This window comes from Pan troglodytes, chromosome 1, assembly GCF_028858775.2.
Source record: "Pan troglodytes isolate AG18354 chromosome 1, NHGRI_mPanTro3-v2.0_pri, whole genome shotgun sequence".
NCBI lineage: Eukaryota > Metazoa > Chordata > Mammalia > Primates > Hominidae > Pan > Pan troglodytes.
Window position 1 is genome coordinate 152,124,784 of NC_072398.2, and position 17,719 is coordinate 152,142,502.

At 34.6% G+C, this 17,719-nt stretch overlaps 1 protein-coding gene across 1 annotated transcript in view; it reads left to right on the forward strand.

Moving 5' to 3' along the window:
• ADGRL4 (adhesion G protein-coupled receptor L4) overlaps positions 1–10,863 on the forward strand; it is a 116,361-nt gene extending 105,498 nt beyond the window's left edge. The window contains exons 13-15 of the mRNA XM_001155188.8: positions 8,283–8,374; positions 9,772–9,940; positions 10,248–10,863. Coding sequence (XP_001155188.3) covers positions 8,283–8,374; positions 9,772–9,940; positions 10,248–10,310 — 324 coding nt within the window. The 3' untranslated portion in view covers positions 10,311–10,863. The remainder of the gene's footprint in view (positions 1–8,282; positions 8,375–9,771; positions 9,941–10,247) is intronic.
• Positions 10,864–17,719: the final 6,856 nt, after the last annotated feature.

The following is a 17,719-nucleotide window of genomic DNA, read 5'->3' on the forward strand; positions in this document are numbered from 1 at the left end:
TTCATAGACTACATACTTTTAGGACATTTTATCAGTTTTAGCACATACACATATATTCAGTTTCCACAATAGTTGGAACATCTAAAAATGTAGCCCCTCTTCCTTTGAGGTCTCTTTCAAACAATTATAGATCAGCCTGTGTGAAGAGGGTGACATCCTTGGGGTTTTCCACTAAGAAGCCAATGTCCTCAGATTATAAAAAGATCAGATGTGAACAAAATTTGAAAGCTATGAAGTTAGGGTTGACATGAAGGATGCCAAGTGTAGTTAAATTTTAGATAAACAATGAATTAATTTTTAAGTGTAAATATGCCCCCAAATATTGCATGGAATTAATATTAATATTTGGAACCAAGATACTGGTATCCTATATTTTTATTTACAACATCTGGCAATCCTATGTGAAGGACCTATAAAGGTAAGAATTTTACAGAAGAAATATGGTAGGTTCTATAAATTAGTATTTATTTTAAACTGGATTTTAAATCTCATACAATTTAATATTACATTAAACCTTTTAAGATTTAAAATCCAGTTTAAAATAAATACTAATTTAAAGATAATAAAAACTATAATTATAGGGTATTTCATTATATACATATACACATTGTATTTAGTCCATTCTCACACCGCTACACAGAACTGCCTGAGACTGGGTAATTTATGAAGAAAAGAGGTTTAATTGACTCACAGTTCCTCAGGCTGTACAGGAAGCATGGCTGGGAAACTTGCAATCATGAAGTGAAGGAGAAGCAAGTACGTCTTCACATAGTGATCAGAGAGAGAAGAATAGTGAAGGGAGAGGTGCGACACCCTTTCAAACAGCCAGATCTCATGAGAACTCTATCACAAGAACAGCAAAGGGGAAAGTCTGCCCCCATGATTCAATCACCTGCACCAGGCCCCTCCTCCAACACTAAAGATGACAATTCAACATGAGATTTGGGTGGGGGCACAGAGCCAAACCATATCACACCTACACACACATATATGTACATGTGCGTGTATTTCTCCCTATATTAGATTTCTATTGCTGCTTTAACAAATTACCACAATTCAGAGGCCTAAGACAACACAAACGTATTATCTCACAGTTCTGTAGGTTAGAAGTTTGGGTATAGCATGACACATCTGGTTTTTCTGCTTAGAGTCTCACTGGGCTAAAATCAAGATATCAATGCCTCTGGAGGGACTGCGGAAGAATGCATTTCCATTTTTATTCAGGTTGTTGGCCAAATTGAGCTCCATGCAGTTGTGGGACTAAGGCCCCATTTCCTTGCTGGCTGTGAGACGGGGCTCCTACTCAACCTCAGAGGCCTCCCACCTTCCCTGACTCATGATCTCATTCATCTTCAAAGCCAGCAACAGCTGTTGGTGTCTTTTCCTGCTTAAATTTCTCTGCCTCCACTTCATTTTTGCCTTATCTCTCCCAACAAATCTCCTCTGCCTCAAAGGCTCATGTGATTATATTGGGCTCAACCAGGTAATTCAGGATCACCTCCCTATCTTAAAGTTTATAACATTAATTCTATCTGTAATATCCCTTTTGCCATATTCACAGGTTCCAGGAATCAAGGTGTGGACATTTTTTTGGAGGGGGAGCCATTATTCTGCTTTACACACACCCAATTTTCTGATACTCTGTGATAAGCATTGTAACTAAGGCACTTAATATGGTAATCTCAATTGGGAAATGGTTAAAAAAAAAAAAGAAAATCAGACAGAAGACAAAACCTGTTCTACTTTGATTCCAATTTAACTCATGGACAATTAGTAGAGCATAATTTAAAATTCTGATGCTTAAATTAATAACTACATAGGGCCAAGCATGGTGGCTCATGCCTGTATTCCCAGCACTTTGGGAGACCTAGTGGACAGATCGCTTGAGCCCAGAAGTTTGAGAACAGCTTGGGCAATATGGCGAAACCCCATCTCTACTTAAAATACAAAAAATTAGCCAGGTATGGTGGTGTGCACCTGTGGTCCCAGCTACTCAGGAGGCTGAGGTGGGAGGATTGCTTGAGCCCAGGAGGTTGAGGTTGCAGTGGACTATGATTGCACTGCTGTGCTCCAGCCTGGGCAACAGAGCAAGACCCTGTCTCAAAATAAGTACTTACATACATACATACATAGCCATTTCTGCAGTGGTATAAGGATTGAGAATGAAAAGCTGCTGTATATGGCTATTCAGTAGGCCAGTCAGTAGAAACCCATCTGTTGTTCATAGCAAAAGCAGGTCTGTCCTAGGCCAGTTGACTTAAAGGTAATAAAACTATTTGAAAGAACAAAGACATTGTGATTATGACACATCCTTAAATGAACCAGATTCTGTTTGATATATATGAAAATTTTAAGCATGGGTCTAAAAGTGCTGTAAGAGAAATCTTTTCATTTTTTTCAATGAGATCTAACATCATATAGATGGCTTCATCAATTATTGAGAAAAAGACTAAGAAAAGAAAAATGACTGATTGGGATGCTTCATTTTGAAGTCTGATTTTGAAGCCTTTGGGTTGAATGTACCTGTAGCTCTAAATCCTTCAGAATTAGTTGTCGTTCTTTCACCAACTCATCTACTTAAATTTCTTTTTTTTTTAAAGACACTTAAAAATTTTAACACACTGTCAAACAACAAAATGTATGTGCTAAGCTTTGAAATACATGAAATATACGAACTGCATGTATCTGAATTTAAGAAACAGGTCTCTTTATAGATAAATATCACTTAAGATGAAACAAAAAATGACTTTAAATTTAAAATATTGCTTTATCTCAAGAGTTAAGTGTTCATGACTTTGAGTGACTTTTTTTCTTCACAGCTATTTTTATTCACTTCTGTATTCTGAAGTGCAGCATTGAATTTCAAAGTTCTTATACTTGCCATCTAAGGTCCTTGCCCTGTTTATTTCTATCAAAGTATCATGGAACCCAAGCTGACAATCTAAAATCGTTAAAAAAAAAAAATGAGACAAAAGTGATAATGAAGGAATGTTCATTTACAAATCATTAGTTATCCCTGGTGCTTTTTTTGGCACTAACATTTAGAGATTAATAAATGGACCACAGTGGATTAAATAAGCACACACAGATATGCACTAAGGAGTAAAAGTGCATCTCATTTAAAAAGCACTATTTTCTTAATTCAGATGAATACCAATGATTTTTCTTACATTTTAAAGATTTACCCAAGTCTGCTATCATGATGTTAGACACTGCCATATAAATATAGTGCTGATAGTATCTTTCTAGCTGCTCAACCCAAAATGGAGACTTTTATCATCTTTCCTCCAAGTCATTACCTCTGGGTTAACTGAAAACTGTTTTTTATTATTAAAAATGCTTTCTAATTCTTTATCCTCCTTTTTTGAGGTATCCTTTTTTTTAACCTCATTTCAAACCCTTCACACCTATTTCATAAAATTCCCCAAAGATATTTTTCCATACCGTGTAAACTTTATTTCCACCTCTAGGTACATAAACTCATGTGCCTTTAGATGTCTTTAGGTGATACTGATTCTTTATTTAAAGCTTTGACACTGTTAGAAAAAGGATTTGAAGTAGCTTATATATTTATGGATAAAAAGAGGACACAGAAAATATAAAGGAGTAAATGTGAGTTTTGCCAGTTACCTCAAACTTGCTGAATATTTTAATATGACATTAGGGGTAACTGGGAAAACTTACGTTTTTCTTTATTTACCCCAACTTTGCTGAATATTGTAATATGACTTTGGATCATATCATTCAGGAAATTTTGAGTAATGAAAGAAAAACATATTCTAAATAATTTTAGATAAGTATTTTTTCTGGCAAAAGTTATTATTCTGATACAAAGTTAAAGAAAAACCTTGTTATGACTGTTGTTAATGGCATGGGAGACTTTATTCAGGACTACTGTGATAGGTGTCAAAACTATGGCAGGGGAGAGGCAGATTGGCCCAACTCTGAAATCAGGGGATTTATAGCCAAGGTGCAAGTTAAGGGTAATGGAATAATTACTGAGAAGAGACAACATGGGTAAGAGAAATTCTTGCCAAACTGACTTAACAGGATTCCTACTGAATGGCAAGCCAGGGTGAGCAAATATCAAGGATGTGAGTTGAAGAATTTGATTAGGTATTAAGAACGATCAGGTATCAGAAGTGAGGAGATTCTCTCTAAACTGACTTATCAGAAATTTTACTAAAACTGGACTCCACAAGATCAGACACTGAAGCCCAAGGTCAAGGCTTAACTAGTAGTGAAGGGGACTCACAGGAACCTGGCTAAAGCTTGGTCAAGGAGAATGTCAGTTTTTTAATGACAAAGGCAAGGGAAGAATATGTTGGCCTACAAAGTTTGCATTGTGCAAAACAGTAAAGAATACTCATCATTCTCTACATTTCCATAAAATTGAACTTAGGTCTGATTTTATCATTTGAGTTTCAGTTTTTTTAACATAAGCACATGGCAGGGAGTATGTAGGCAAGATGGCATTTAAACAGAGTGATGAGGGTATGAGCCATGGGAATATCTTAGTGCCCAAATTCAACTGCCCTGTGGCATGGTGCATGGGGTACTGGAGAAACTATGATGAACTCACTGTGAGTGGAGTGAAGTGGTCAAAAGATAGAGAAGTAACGCTTGGGGGAAGAGGTATAGCAGAGATCAAATCATTCAGACCTTAAAAGCCACTGTGCAATCTTTTATTTTAACTCTGAATGACATAGGAAGCCATTGGAGGATTCTGAACAGTGAAAAGATCTGACTTACATTTTAAAGAGATCAGTCTGACTGTTATTATGAGATAGATTATAGGAAGATAAGGATGGCAGAAGAGAGATCAATTAGGAGGTTTCTGAAGTAGCACAGAGGAGGCATGATGGTGGCCCATTTCAGGATAGTGTCTGTGGAAATGGTAAGTAGTTAGTGATCATATTCTGAACATGTTTTGAAGGTAGAAATAAAGAGTTCACTGACTGATAACTTAGAAGAATAAGATAACTTTTTTTGAGATGGGGAAGATTGCAGAAAAAAATAGGTTATTTGCAGGAAGAACAGCAGTTTGGTATTTGACTTTTCTTTAACTCACAATGCCTATTAGACTTCCAAATGGAGGAGTTAGATTGGGCCAAAGGACAGACAAAACAGACATGTAAGATTAGAATGAAGGTTTAGGAAGTACCTGTCTTGGGACTTAGCATTTAAACTAGAATTTAATCAGTTATAATGAATTAGTAGATCAAATAATAAAGGGACAAAAAGTATTCTATAGAGAAAAACAGCATAGGAAAATCCTCAAGGCTCGAGGAGCTAAGAAAGTGATATTCCTATAAACAATTGATAAAGGCGGCAGGAGTATAGTAAACAAAGGGAAGAGTGGCATGAACCATTGGGTCTGATCACCTAGGAAGTGAGAGTACATAGATAGGTCCAATGATTGCTGTTCACAGTAATCATTTATTTCTCTGTGTTGTCCTCCTTCGCCTCTACTGGTCATTCAAGACTGCTTAGAAATCCCTATTTAAGGTGCAGTCTCTTGTGTTCTTTCATGAAACTATGTAAACAACTACCTGGTGCTTTCTGAGTCGTGTTGCACTTGCCTGTTTTCTGGTCATCTCCTCCAGCATACTATAGGTTCTTTAAGGAGAAAGCCTACAGTACATAAATAATTATTGAACAAAACAGCAAATAAACCTTTGCACTTCAAATAAAATCTAAGTGATAATTGTCCCTGTCCTCCTCACCCAACTCATGTCATGCCACTCTTCGCTTTGCTTACTATACTCCAGCCATCTTTATCAATTGTTTGTAGGAATATCACTTTCTTAGCTCCTCAAGCCTTGAAGATTTTCCTATGCTGTTTTTCTCTGTAGAATACTTTTTTTCCTTTCATTATTTGATCTACTAATGCATTATAACTGATTAAATCCAGGTTTAAATGCTAAGTCCCAAGACAGGTACTTCCTAAACCTTCATTCTAATCTTACATGTCCATTTTGTCTCTCCTAACAGTTCTAATTTGTGAATTAATAGCATTTATCACAGTTTGTAGATTTATAAGGATTGTATGATTATTTGTTTACTATCTGTTTCTCAATGGAATCTATGAGAACAAAAGACCATGTCTGTTTTAATCATTAATAGGTACCTAGCCCTTGCCACTGCACCAGATACTTAATAGGCCCTTTAAAAAATTTCTTAGCATAAGTGAAAATAAAAAGTTCCGCATATTTGTATTATTATCAATGAATGTGGATAATATAATCAGTATATTTGTGATTTTTGGATAACATGAAACTATAATGTCTTTTGATAAACATGTTTTAATCTGTTTTCTCTTAAATTTGGAAAAATATGAGCTAATGGAATAAGAATTAGTCTCCCACTTGCCCAGCAGCACCTAGGTTTTATAAGTATGTAAACATTTTCCATTTTTTACAGAAAAAATGTACTTTCAAGATTTGGATCACCTCAGGGAATGTTCCATTTCCTCTCTTCACTAGTTCAGCATGTGATGTAGAAGAGCATATCCAAAATGAATGTGAACTTCTGAGAAACCATTAGCAGTACGAGCAACTATTTTTCAAACTCAGTTTTATTGAAAACAGAAGTTTAAGAAACTTAAATAAATTACTATTTATGTGGAAAACTTGTGGATCTAGAGAACAGCTTTTCTCGTCATTTACTTTATCTTCTAAGTCTTTCTTTGTTGAGATAACAAGATCAGTATAAATACCTCATAAAAATTATTTAAAGTTTTTCGAACCAATAATGGGTAGGCATATATTATTTAGACTAACCAAATTTTACAACTCTTATTTGTAAATATATGTGCATATATTTATAAAATTAAATACAGTTGTTTCCAAATTTATACAAAGAAGCTATAGCTATTGAAATCTAGAAAATACTAAATATTCCAGTTTCATAAGTATGAAAGACTACTTATAAAATTAAATATTATTTGTCATTTCAGTTAATTATTTGAGCATACAAAGAGGATGGAACTATCACCTAAATCAATTTAAATATTCTTTATCTCACCTCTACAATTGCTAAAGTATGGAAGCATTACTATAATTAGGATTAATTACTCATATAATAGAAGTAATGGACATTTGGAAACAGGAAGTAGAGACTAGACCCCTTATTCTTCCGAGATTTCCTCTCAAGGACCCCTCCATACAAAAGTGGCAACATGAAATTCTCAGGCCCATTATTTTATACTGCTGTTTGTAATACTACAATATGCTAAATTTCATTTTGAGAGGCTACATAAAACTCATTAGAAGATAGAAAAAAGAAATGTTTGAAAACTGTAAGCTTCTGAATTACTAGTAGAAGAATTAGCTGAAAATTATAATGTTGCACTTTGCTGTTGTCATTTCAAAGTGTCTTTGGAAAAATCTGCTTGAATTAATAAAATAAATTTCATAAGGGATTAGCCTTCCAACTATTTCTATAATATTTAATATTTTAAATTATTGGCATGCTCATATTAGACTATCTATACATTTAACATATACCCCTCATTTAGCCTTCTAACACTGCAAATATGACTTGGAGGTCTTCAAAACTATAGAAAAAGGAAAATAAGAGGCAACTTTTCATAATGCAGTCACAATAAAAAGGGTGACAACTCTCCAATTCTATTTAGCCCATATTACAAAATACAAATAATAGAATGTGTTAAGATTTATTTGCCTAACAACAAACATTTAATTCATTGATTAACATTTTGAAAGCATCCATGGTTAAATCAAGGAAAAAGAAATATTAACATTTGTATTAGGAGAGAATCTAGATAAATCATACGAGAGAAAGTACATTCAAACATTTCCTCACAATAGAAACTGAGAGTGTTTTGTTGAGTTTTCTTATTTCTTTTCAATCTTTCAGTTTTTCTTTTCCAGTCTAAATTTTTAAAGGGTTCACAGAATTATCACTAACACATTTCTTCAAAGAAACAGTATAGAATGTACTGAACAAAAATTTGCTTTCTTTAGTGTTTATAAAGCTTTCCAAACCAAAATTTAACTTAATGTATATATTAATCATATTAGTGGCAGCAGATGATACTCATCAATCTTTAGGTATGATGATAACATCTGAAGAAGTTTCATAAACAGGTTGCTTTCAGTACCACTTGTACTCATAATTTTCAGTGATATTGTAAAGAACTGTATAAATGCCATGATTTTTAGTTTCTATCTTATTGAAATCTTTACCATTTATTTTCTTTATATGTATCCAATTTAAGATGAAAACTATCTCTTCTTTGAAATTAATTCTTTTTCCAGGTTAATCTCTTGGCTTTTGGAGTCATCATATACAAAGTTTTTCGTCACACTGCAGGGTTGAAACCAGAAGTTAGTTGCTTTGAGAACATAAGGTAAATGCGTCTTTAAGTTCACTTTTTTTTTTTTTTTTTTTGGTAATTAAAAGCTTTAGTAACTCAAAGTACAAATAATTTGGGGAATTATTTTTAAATGATTGTTTCATACTTTACCATATTTAAAAGACGCATCGGAAAATAGCATTTAGTATGTATATTAAGACTACAATTACTGCAGATTCAGTGGTAAGAAGCAATTTTTTCAAACATACACCCCTTTGAAAGGGAAAAGACGATGACTGTGTTTTAAGGCAAGGAAGGCCTTAGTGATTTTCTTTTACAAAATGCTTTTCAGAACTTAGTAACTGTTTCTTTCTTGTTATCCCTAGTTTGCATGTTGTCATGATTTTTCCTTTACACCCACCCTCCCGCTTTGAAACTGATTTATTGAAACCTTGAAAATGATTTGATCAGGAAGAGCTGAATTATGCTATAGGGAACACTGGAAACCACGGACTATTTGTGTTGCTTGGGAACACTCCTGTAGTTTCAATACCTTGCACAAGATTTATTGTTGGGATTTAATAAATGTTTGATCGATTACTTTCTTTTAGTCCTCACCAGTTATGGTTTCATGTAGTGTACTGGTTTTAATAAAGTTGAAAATGACTCATTTTCTGAGGTACACTGCTAAAACATCTACTGCAATAAAGAATGACTGGACTAAAAATGAATGAGAGAATAATCATTAGTTGCTTCATTTCCAAGGCAATGTCCTTAGTGAGCAGGGTAGAATATTGTTTTACCAAAAGTCACAGGCATTCTGCTGAAAAGATGTAAGAGTGCGCATGTGTGTGTATTTTTTCTTTAATTTTTAAGAAAACAGTATTCTGTAATGAATTTATTTTGACGTATTTTTGTATTGCAAAAGCAAAACAAAATCAAACAAAACCCTATTTTTATATCCTACATGTTCGTTTCTTCTAAACCTGAAAGAAAAGCAGAGCCTCCTTTGATGTAGTAGATATGTGCTGACCCCAGTCCACATGGTATACTTTTCAGAGTTTCTTAGGGAAAATACTTCCTAACAGATATATGTCTTACCTTTGGGAATTCCTGCAACATTACATTTGAAATCAAAGCATGCACACTGCAGTACGCCAGACAAAAATATTTTAAGATGAAGACAATTACTTAATCTTAAACATAATTCCATGTTTTGGTAATAGCAATTTGACTTTGGAAGCACACCCCTGCCACGGTTCAGTAGCATACCCTAAAGGCTGTCCCACCTAACTGCAGCACAACTTAGCAGTTTGGAAATTCTATTGGGTCTATTTGTAAAAGGTTTCTTGGTTATACTGAAAACTCACCTCCCACATAATTTGAGTAATTTGGGAGATATGTTGACTATACGTACCTTTCTTCACTGACGCATTTCTCATATGTGATAGGTCTTGTGCAAGAGGAGCCCTCGCTCTTCTGTTCCTTCTCGGCACCACCTGGATCTTTGGGGTTCTCCATGTTGTGCACGCATCAGTGGTTACAGCTTACCTCTTCACAGTCAGCAATGCTTTCCAGGGGATGTTCATTTTTTTATTCCTGTGTGTTTTATCTAGAAAGGTAAACAATTTCTTATTTTGGTGGTTCCTAGTATATTCATGTAGCATCAGTTGCCAAATTGATAGAAAATTCTTACTCTCATAGATTGATGACTTCTGCCTTTATTGCCTAAATCGCCTAGCTGTTCATAGGAAAATATGCTTTTAAAAGAACCTTGGTATTAGGGATATAAATATAACTTAAATGGACATATTCTGAGCTATAATACTTTAGAAAACCATACATAACAATTTATTGTGATTTGAAAAAGAAATTAAATGTGATTGTTATGATTAACATTTCTTCCTTTCCTTTTTTTAATTTTTAGATTCAAGAAGAATATTACAGATTATTCAAAAATGTCCCCTGTTGTTTTGGATGTTTAAGGTAAACATAGAGAATGATGGATAATTACAACTGCACAAAAATAAAAATTCCAAGCTGTGGATGACCAATGTATAAAAATGACTCATCAAATTATCCAATTATTAACTACTAGACAAAAAGTATTTTAAATCAGTTTTTCTGTTTATGCTATAGGAACTGTAGATAATAAGGTAAAATTATGTATCATATAGATATACTATGCTTTTCTATGTGAAATAGTTCTGTCAAAAATAGTATTGCAGATATTTGGAAAGTAATTGGTTTCTCAGGAGTGATATCACTGCACCCAAGGAAAGATTTTCTTTCTAACACAAGAAGTATATGAATGTCCTGAAGGAAACCACTGGCTTGATATTTTTGTGACTCATGTTGCCTTTGAAACTAGTCCCCTACCACCTCGGTAATGAGCTCCGTTACAGAAAGTGGAACATAAGAGAATGAAGGGGCAGAATATCAAACAGTGAAAAGGGAATGATAAGATGTATTTGGAATGAACTGTTTTTTCTGTAGACTAGCTGAGAAATTGTTGACATAAAATAAAGAATTGAAGAAACACATTTTACCATTTTGTGAATTGTTCTGAACTTAAATGTCCACTAAAACAACTTAGACTTCTGTTTGCTAAATCTATTTCTTTTTCTAATATTCTAAAAAAAAAAAAAAGGTTTACCTCCACAAATTGAAAAAAAAAAGTGAAAAAAATCTGTTTCTAAGGTTAGACTGAGATATATACTATTTCCTTACCTATTTCACAGATTGTGACTTTGGATATTTAATCAGTAAAATATAAATGTGTCAAGATATAATATTGTTTATACCTATCAATGTAAAAACAGTATAATAAAGCTGAAGTATTATATTCTATTACCTTTCAGTGAAGTGAAAGTTATACTATCTCATTAGTGTATTTGAATCCTTTATTATTTTTAATTTTAGAAATATCACAGTTCACATTGCAATATTCCCTTTAATTTACTATTTTTAAAGGGGTATTATAAATATGAAAGTATTTATAAAGTGAATTGCTATTTTTTCTGTTCAGAAAAGTACACACTTAAAATTGTTATTGTTAACAATGTGTAAACACATTTAAAATTGTTATTGTTAACAAAGAAATCATGGAGAACTGTAGAGGTTTTCACAGTGGATCCATTTTCTGACAGTTTTCTACTATCTATTAAATCATATCTGCTTAAATATATAGCTTCTGTCTTTAAATCTTCTCATTAAAATGTATAAGCAGTGACTTTGATCTCAAAAATAGGTAATTTTTCTTTGCCGACCTGTAAAAGTGTGCCAATACACTAAATTTGTGATTTTAAATTAATTCCTCCAGCTGTTGAAATGAAGCCTGCCAAATCTTGCTCTAACAAATAAAATGTTATCTAAATGAAGTAATTCTGCTACAGCTTTGCTGAATTCCTGTTCTCAAGAAAGATGAGCTACCTGCCAAGGGTCTTTTACATTTTTAGGGAATCCATGATAATAACTTCTCATTATCTTCTAATTTCTTACATGGTAAGCCTGTGACCTATTATTATCAGTGCCATTGCAGGATAATGTTATAGAAATGTGATATTGAAAATACTCATCTGTTTAATAGATATATTCAAAACTTCCCGTGGTAGACAGAATAATGCCCCCTCCCAAAAAAATGTCCATGCCCTAATCTTCAGAACCTCTTAATATGGTAGATTACATGGTGAGGAGAATTAAAGTTGCAGATGAAATTAAGGCTATTAATCAGCTGACCTTGAGATGAGGAGATGATTCTAGATTATCCAGGTGGGCCCAGTGTCATCACAATGTCCCTATAAGTGAAGGAGAGATTCAGAAGAAGGGCAGGAGTTCCAGTGATGCAGTGTGGCGCAGACTCTACCAGCCATTGCTGGCATTGAAATGGAACTCCACAAACCAAGGAATGAGGACAGCCTCTAGAAGCAGAAAAAGACTAGAAATGTGTTCTTCCCTGGCATCTCCAGAAGGGAGTCAGCCCTGCTGATACCTTTGTTTTAGCTCAGGGAAACCCATTTCAGACTTCTAAACTCCAGACCTATAAGATAATAAGTTTATGGTGTCTTAAGCCGGGTTTGTGAATAATTTGTTACAGCAGCCATTAGGAATGAATATGATGGAAATATTTATGTAATAAGATCTTTGGAGATGAACTACTGTTCAGATCATTAGGGCAAGCACTCACCCAACTGTCTTCTTTTCATCTACCTTTCCGTAGATATCACTGGACAAAGCTTATGTTTGTTAGTATGGCAGTTAAGAGCTTCTCATATCTACTTTCCTCCCCAGTTTTCATTTTTGCCTGACAAGTTTATTCAGTTATACCAAACACTTTACCTTTCCCCAAATTTGCCATGGTTTACCGAATTCCCCTTTTCTGGAATTTCGTCCTTGTGACAATCATTACTCTGGCAAATATTACTTGCCCTTAATGCATCTTTCTTTAGGAAGCCTTCTCTGACTCACACAAGGAATTAATCGTTTCTACCTTTGTCTCACCACTCTATCTAGTACTTATCTATTTAACATTTATTACACTGTATTGTAATTATTCAGCCCAGCTCAGGACATTCACTGGATGGTGTTCTGTTATTCCTTAAACACAGGTACCCTTTTTATTTTGGGTTTCCTGAATCGATGTTACTTATTTTCTGTTGCTTCCTGACCACATGTTTGATGTCATAAGAGGTCTGCACCCTCTGAACAATCTGGCCTTTGCTCTTTTGCTTTACCTATTCCGTTCTGGAAGCCTGCTTAGCCAAGCCTTTCATGCTTGTCTCACACATACCATGCAATTAGGTGGAAAGGGATGACCCAGCAACTTCAAATTAGTAAAGTAGAGAAGGCAGAGTAATTAGGCGAGCAATATAGCTTTGAGCATATATTATTCAATTCAGTTTTTTCAGAAAAGACATTTTTGGAGGATTTGTAAGGAGCTTACCAAAATAATAAAGTCATGCTTCATTTTCCATTTGGTTGTCTTTCCTCATGTTATTCCTTATTCCACTTCCTCATTTGATAGTGAGTTAGGTAAATATTAATATTTGAGACTCAACCACCTTAACCTGTAAAATATGTCACAAGATCATCAGTAAATACTAAATTACAAACTCTTCTTCACAAACAATCAAAGGGGGAGTTATAAAATCTCAGAAGATTCAATCAAATAACTCAATACTTTAAGCTTGGCCTAAAGCAATGAGATGGACAGACACCAGGGAAGTATAAGATAAATTCTCCGACTGTGTGAAAACTTGCTATTAACTAGAGATGTAATAATCCCCTAATAAAAAATATCTGTTCGTCAACCGATTACACTGTAGTTGGGAAAATTTTATTTACATGCAATATAATAATTAGAAATAACCTGAGGGTCTATAAACAAATAATCCACAATCTTCATACTAGGCATAACTAATAAGCCTTTCATAATTTGATGATGACATCATTTATTCAGTCCTTTTCAATTTAATGCTAGCCCCATAAAATTAAATGCTGACTCTGCATCATTAATTTTCTATGTATTCTATCTAACTTTCTACACACATCTTCACTGCCCTACAAAATAGGACCCATTTGTATGTATCACATTATTGTCTAATTTCTCCAACATGAAATTTTTGAGGGAAGCATGAATTATGAATTCAGTATGAATCCAGAAATAGTACCCCATTGTTCAAGTTTTCCCCCTACCTGGAATGTCTTCTCAATGCAAATTTTACCCATCATTCAAGACTTCACATTATGAAGCTCTCTGGTCAATTTGGTCCTTATTAATTTCCACAATCGCTACCACTATAGCACTTACAGGGTGTACATGATAACATAACACTTAATAAGAATCACTGTAAAGTCATCATTCAGTGCTCAAGCTTCAAGTTCCTAGGTTTTAGATTACAGATAGGAGTTAAATAACTTGGTAAAGGCATTTAAAGAAAATATTTCTTTCTTGAACGTTGATACAGTTTTGAATAGTTAAACTGTGCTATCCCATTTAATTCTCACACTAACATATGCAATTCTATCCTTATCTTTTCAACGTGAAAAGTGTCTAATGTCACACAGGTAGGAAATAGCAAAGTTAGTTTTCAAACTCAAAGCTACAGCTCCTGCTGCTCCCCTATAGGAGCTCTCACAAACTTGCTCAGACTCAGATAAGGATTGAAAATGGCTGGATTCATACCCAAGCTTTCTGCCTCTGTAGGGTATATTCCACAGCTATACATTTGTATAGTGTAAGGATAATATTACAGTTTACAGTTATGTTCTCTTGAGGCTAGAGGAAGCATGACATACTTTTTTATTTTTTCTTTGACACCGAGTCTTGCCCTTGTTGCCCAGGCTGGAGTGCAATGGCACTATCTCGGCTCACTGCAACCTCCACCTCCTGAGTTCAAGTGATTGATTCTCTTACCTCCACCTTCTGAGTAGCTAGGATTACAGGCACGCGCCACCACGCCCAGCTAATTTTTTTGTAATTTTAGTAGAGACGGGGTTTCTCCATCATGGCCAGGATGGTCTCAATCTCTTGACCTCGTGATCAGCCCGCCTTGTCCTCCCAAAGTGCTGGGATTACAGGCTTGAGCCACCGCACCCAGCCAACATACTTTTTTAACATGGGATTTTAATGTCTTTTCTACATGCATCTGTGATTTGAAATAAGTGCATAGCATAAGTTTTAAGTTAATGTGTTTTTATTCTTTTTCTCTCGCTTCGCTGCCCTTTCCTTGCACATTTATTCCCATCCCCCATTCCTACTCACACCCTCAACCAGGCAATTCATGTTAACCAACTGGCATATATTCTTGCATATTGTTCTTCCTGTTCATATCATCTTATTGAGAACATTAATATGACATCACATTATAATAATGCCTACGTTACCTGCTTTTCTCACTTGCTAAATTAACAAGTATAGCCCATTAATTCATTTAATGGCTGAATAATATTTTGTATTGAGGATGTACCATAATTGCACAGCTAATATACAATCTGAACTAATGCAATAATATATTGGAAGAGCTCACTGCCTTTCAAAAATAATGTTCCCTATGCCATACGGCTTGGTTTTGTTGTTGAAAATACCAAATGCTAATGTTGTTTTTTTTCTTAAGATGAATGTGGACCCATATTGATGAGCCAAAACATCATAACCCTTTCATTGATATAAAGGTTGTTTGTTGTTTCTAGTAAGTATTCAGTGAAAATCATACTATGGATTTGAGATCCACAAAGCTCCTTGAGCATTTTCATTTAAGTGAAAAGGATTTGAATTATTTACCCTACATTGATGGCTTGAGCAAGCATTAAGATTGGTAAGCAATCTGAAAGTGCAGAACATTTTACCTGGTATTTCATTCAGACATTGCACATCACAGGTTTGTGTGATAGTTATGATTAATATAAAATGAGAGGGTTAGTTTAGCTGCAACGGATCTCTTCTGGTGCCAATGTACTATGTTTCTAATTCCAACCCCCCATTTGAGGCAATGTAAATAATAAGGTCTAGAAAGTATATTACAATTTTATGCCCTTAAAAATAAGGGAAAAAATAATAGGTTTCTTTCAAAATTGTCCTTAAGAAATGTGGTTTTATTTCCTATCAGGCTGCAATTTGCCATATATCAACATCTAAGGGCCAGGCAGCTCAACCTGAAAATGATTATTTTCTTTCTTTTTCTTAATGTATCAGAAAGTGGATCTAAAAGAACCTTCAGTATGCAGGGGGGTTAATTATCTTGGCAGTCAGTTAAGCTTTGGAAGTTTTAGGTGATAATAACAGAGCCCTAAAAAAGACTCCCTGCTACTGCTGCCTGCTGTGAAGAAACAGCCATGTGTTGCCACCACTGCAAATATCGCTCAAATTACCCTAAAATTCCCCTGCTTTTCTGTGCATCCTGGCTCCTGGAGAGCGGCACTGTGCCAGTGAGGTCATTTATTCTGTCACTTCAGCCCACACGGCAATCATGACAACTACATCTTTCACTCAATCTAATGCAGGAGGCTTTTCTGCAAGACCTTAGATGACCCAAGTGAGGAATGTAATTATTCAAAACAACAGTGCTTCTTGTTCCTCAAGTGCTGCCAACGTCTCTGCAGAGCCACCTAAATGCTCCCCAATTTTATCTTCCCACTCAGATCAATTTCTCAGATTCTCCTAAAGGAGTGTGTAAATAAACAATCACCTCTCACATTTTAGAACTTTACTTTCAGAGAGGCAGTAACAGCGGTGTGGATGCAAGCTCAGATTCTGCAGTCAGACCACCTTGGCTAGAATTCCCTTCCTAACAGAGTTGGTTGTATAACCTTGGGCAAGTTACAACCCTAGACCTCAGTTTATCACCTAGGAAATAGAGATAACAATGATATAATGTTGTTTTCAGAATTAAATCACTTAATATATGGAAGATAATTAATACAATGATTAGCACATGGCAAGTGGCATCTAAGTATTAGCTATTGTTATTATAACCCGCATGAACAATTACTGACCATGCACTTACCAGGTACTAGTGACTGTTCTCAGTATGTGGTAGAGTTAACCAGTAAAAATCATGAAAACTGAGAAAAAATAAACATAAATATCTTGTTCAAAGTGAAGACCTCCACATTATTGATTTATCAGCAAGTTATTTCTGAAACAAGCAAGGAAACAGTAAAAACAAAAGTGAATAATAATAAAGTCAAACTGTAGATTTACTTTATTTTCTATCATCCCCCAATCTAGTTTCTCCCACCCGCACCATTTCACCCCACCCAAAAACTCCAACTTCAAGTTTCATTGCCATCTAATATGGAGCTGGAAGTATGCCAGAGACAAGTTTAGATGTTCGACTTTGTTGATGTGTTCTCTGGAGTGCAGTTGCAGCCCAGGTCCCACATTCTCTGTACACACAGAAATCCTGCCCCTGCAGGTGCTAATGTCCTTCAGTTACAATTAAAGTGGTTTTACTGTAAAAAATTGTCATCAATATATTTTTATTTAAATATAAATATTATTAGCATTTACATGAGGCTAAAAAATATTTTTTCTTCTTTAAACACAGTGCACATAAACAAAGACATTTTGTTATTCTCAGCTTTCCACGTACTACCATAAATAAGGAAAATATTTACAGTGGCATTTGGGTACTTTTTTCAGCATATTATATATATATATAAAGAATATATATATAAAGAATAAATATATATATTCTCGCTTCAGGACACTTTCCAGTCATTTCATTTGCTCTTGCCTAATTTAAGACGACAGAAAGTATGCTCCTTTAAAACACAATCCTGATATCTTTAAAGGAAAAAGCAAATGAGCTATCTTAATACTTGAGAAAAGCTGATAAAGGAATTGCCAATGGAAAAGAAGAAATATTCTTTAATAAATACCAATTACTTGTTTGTAAA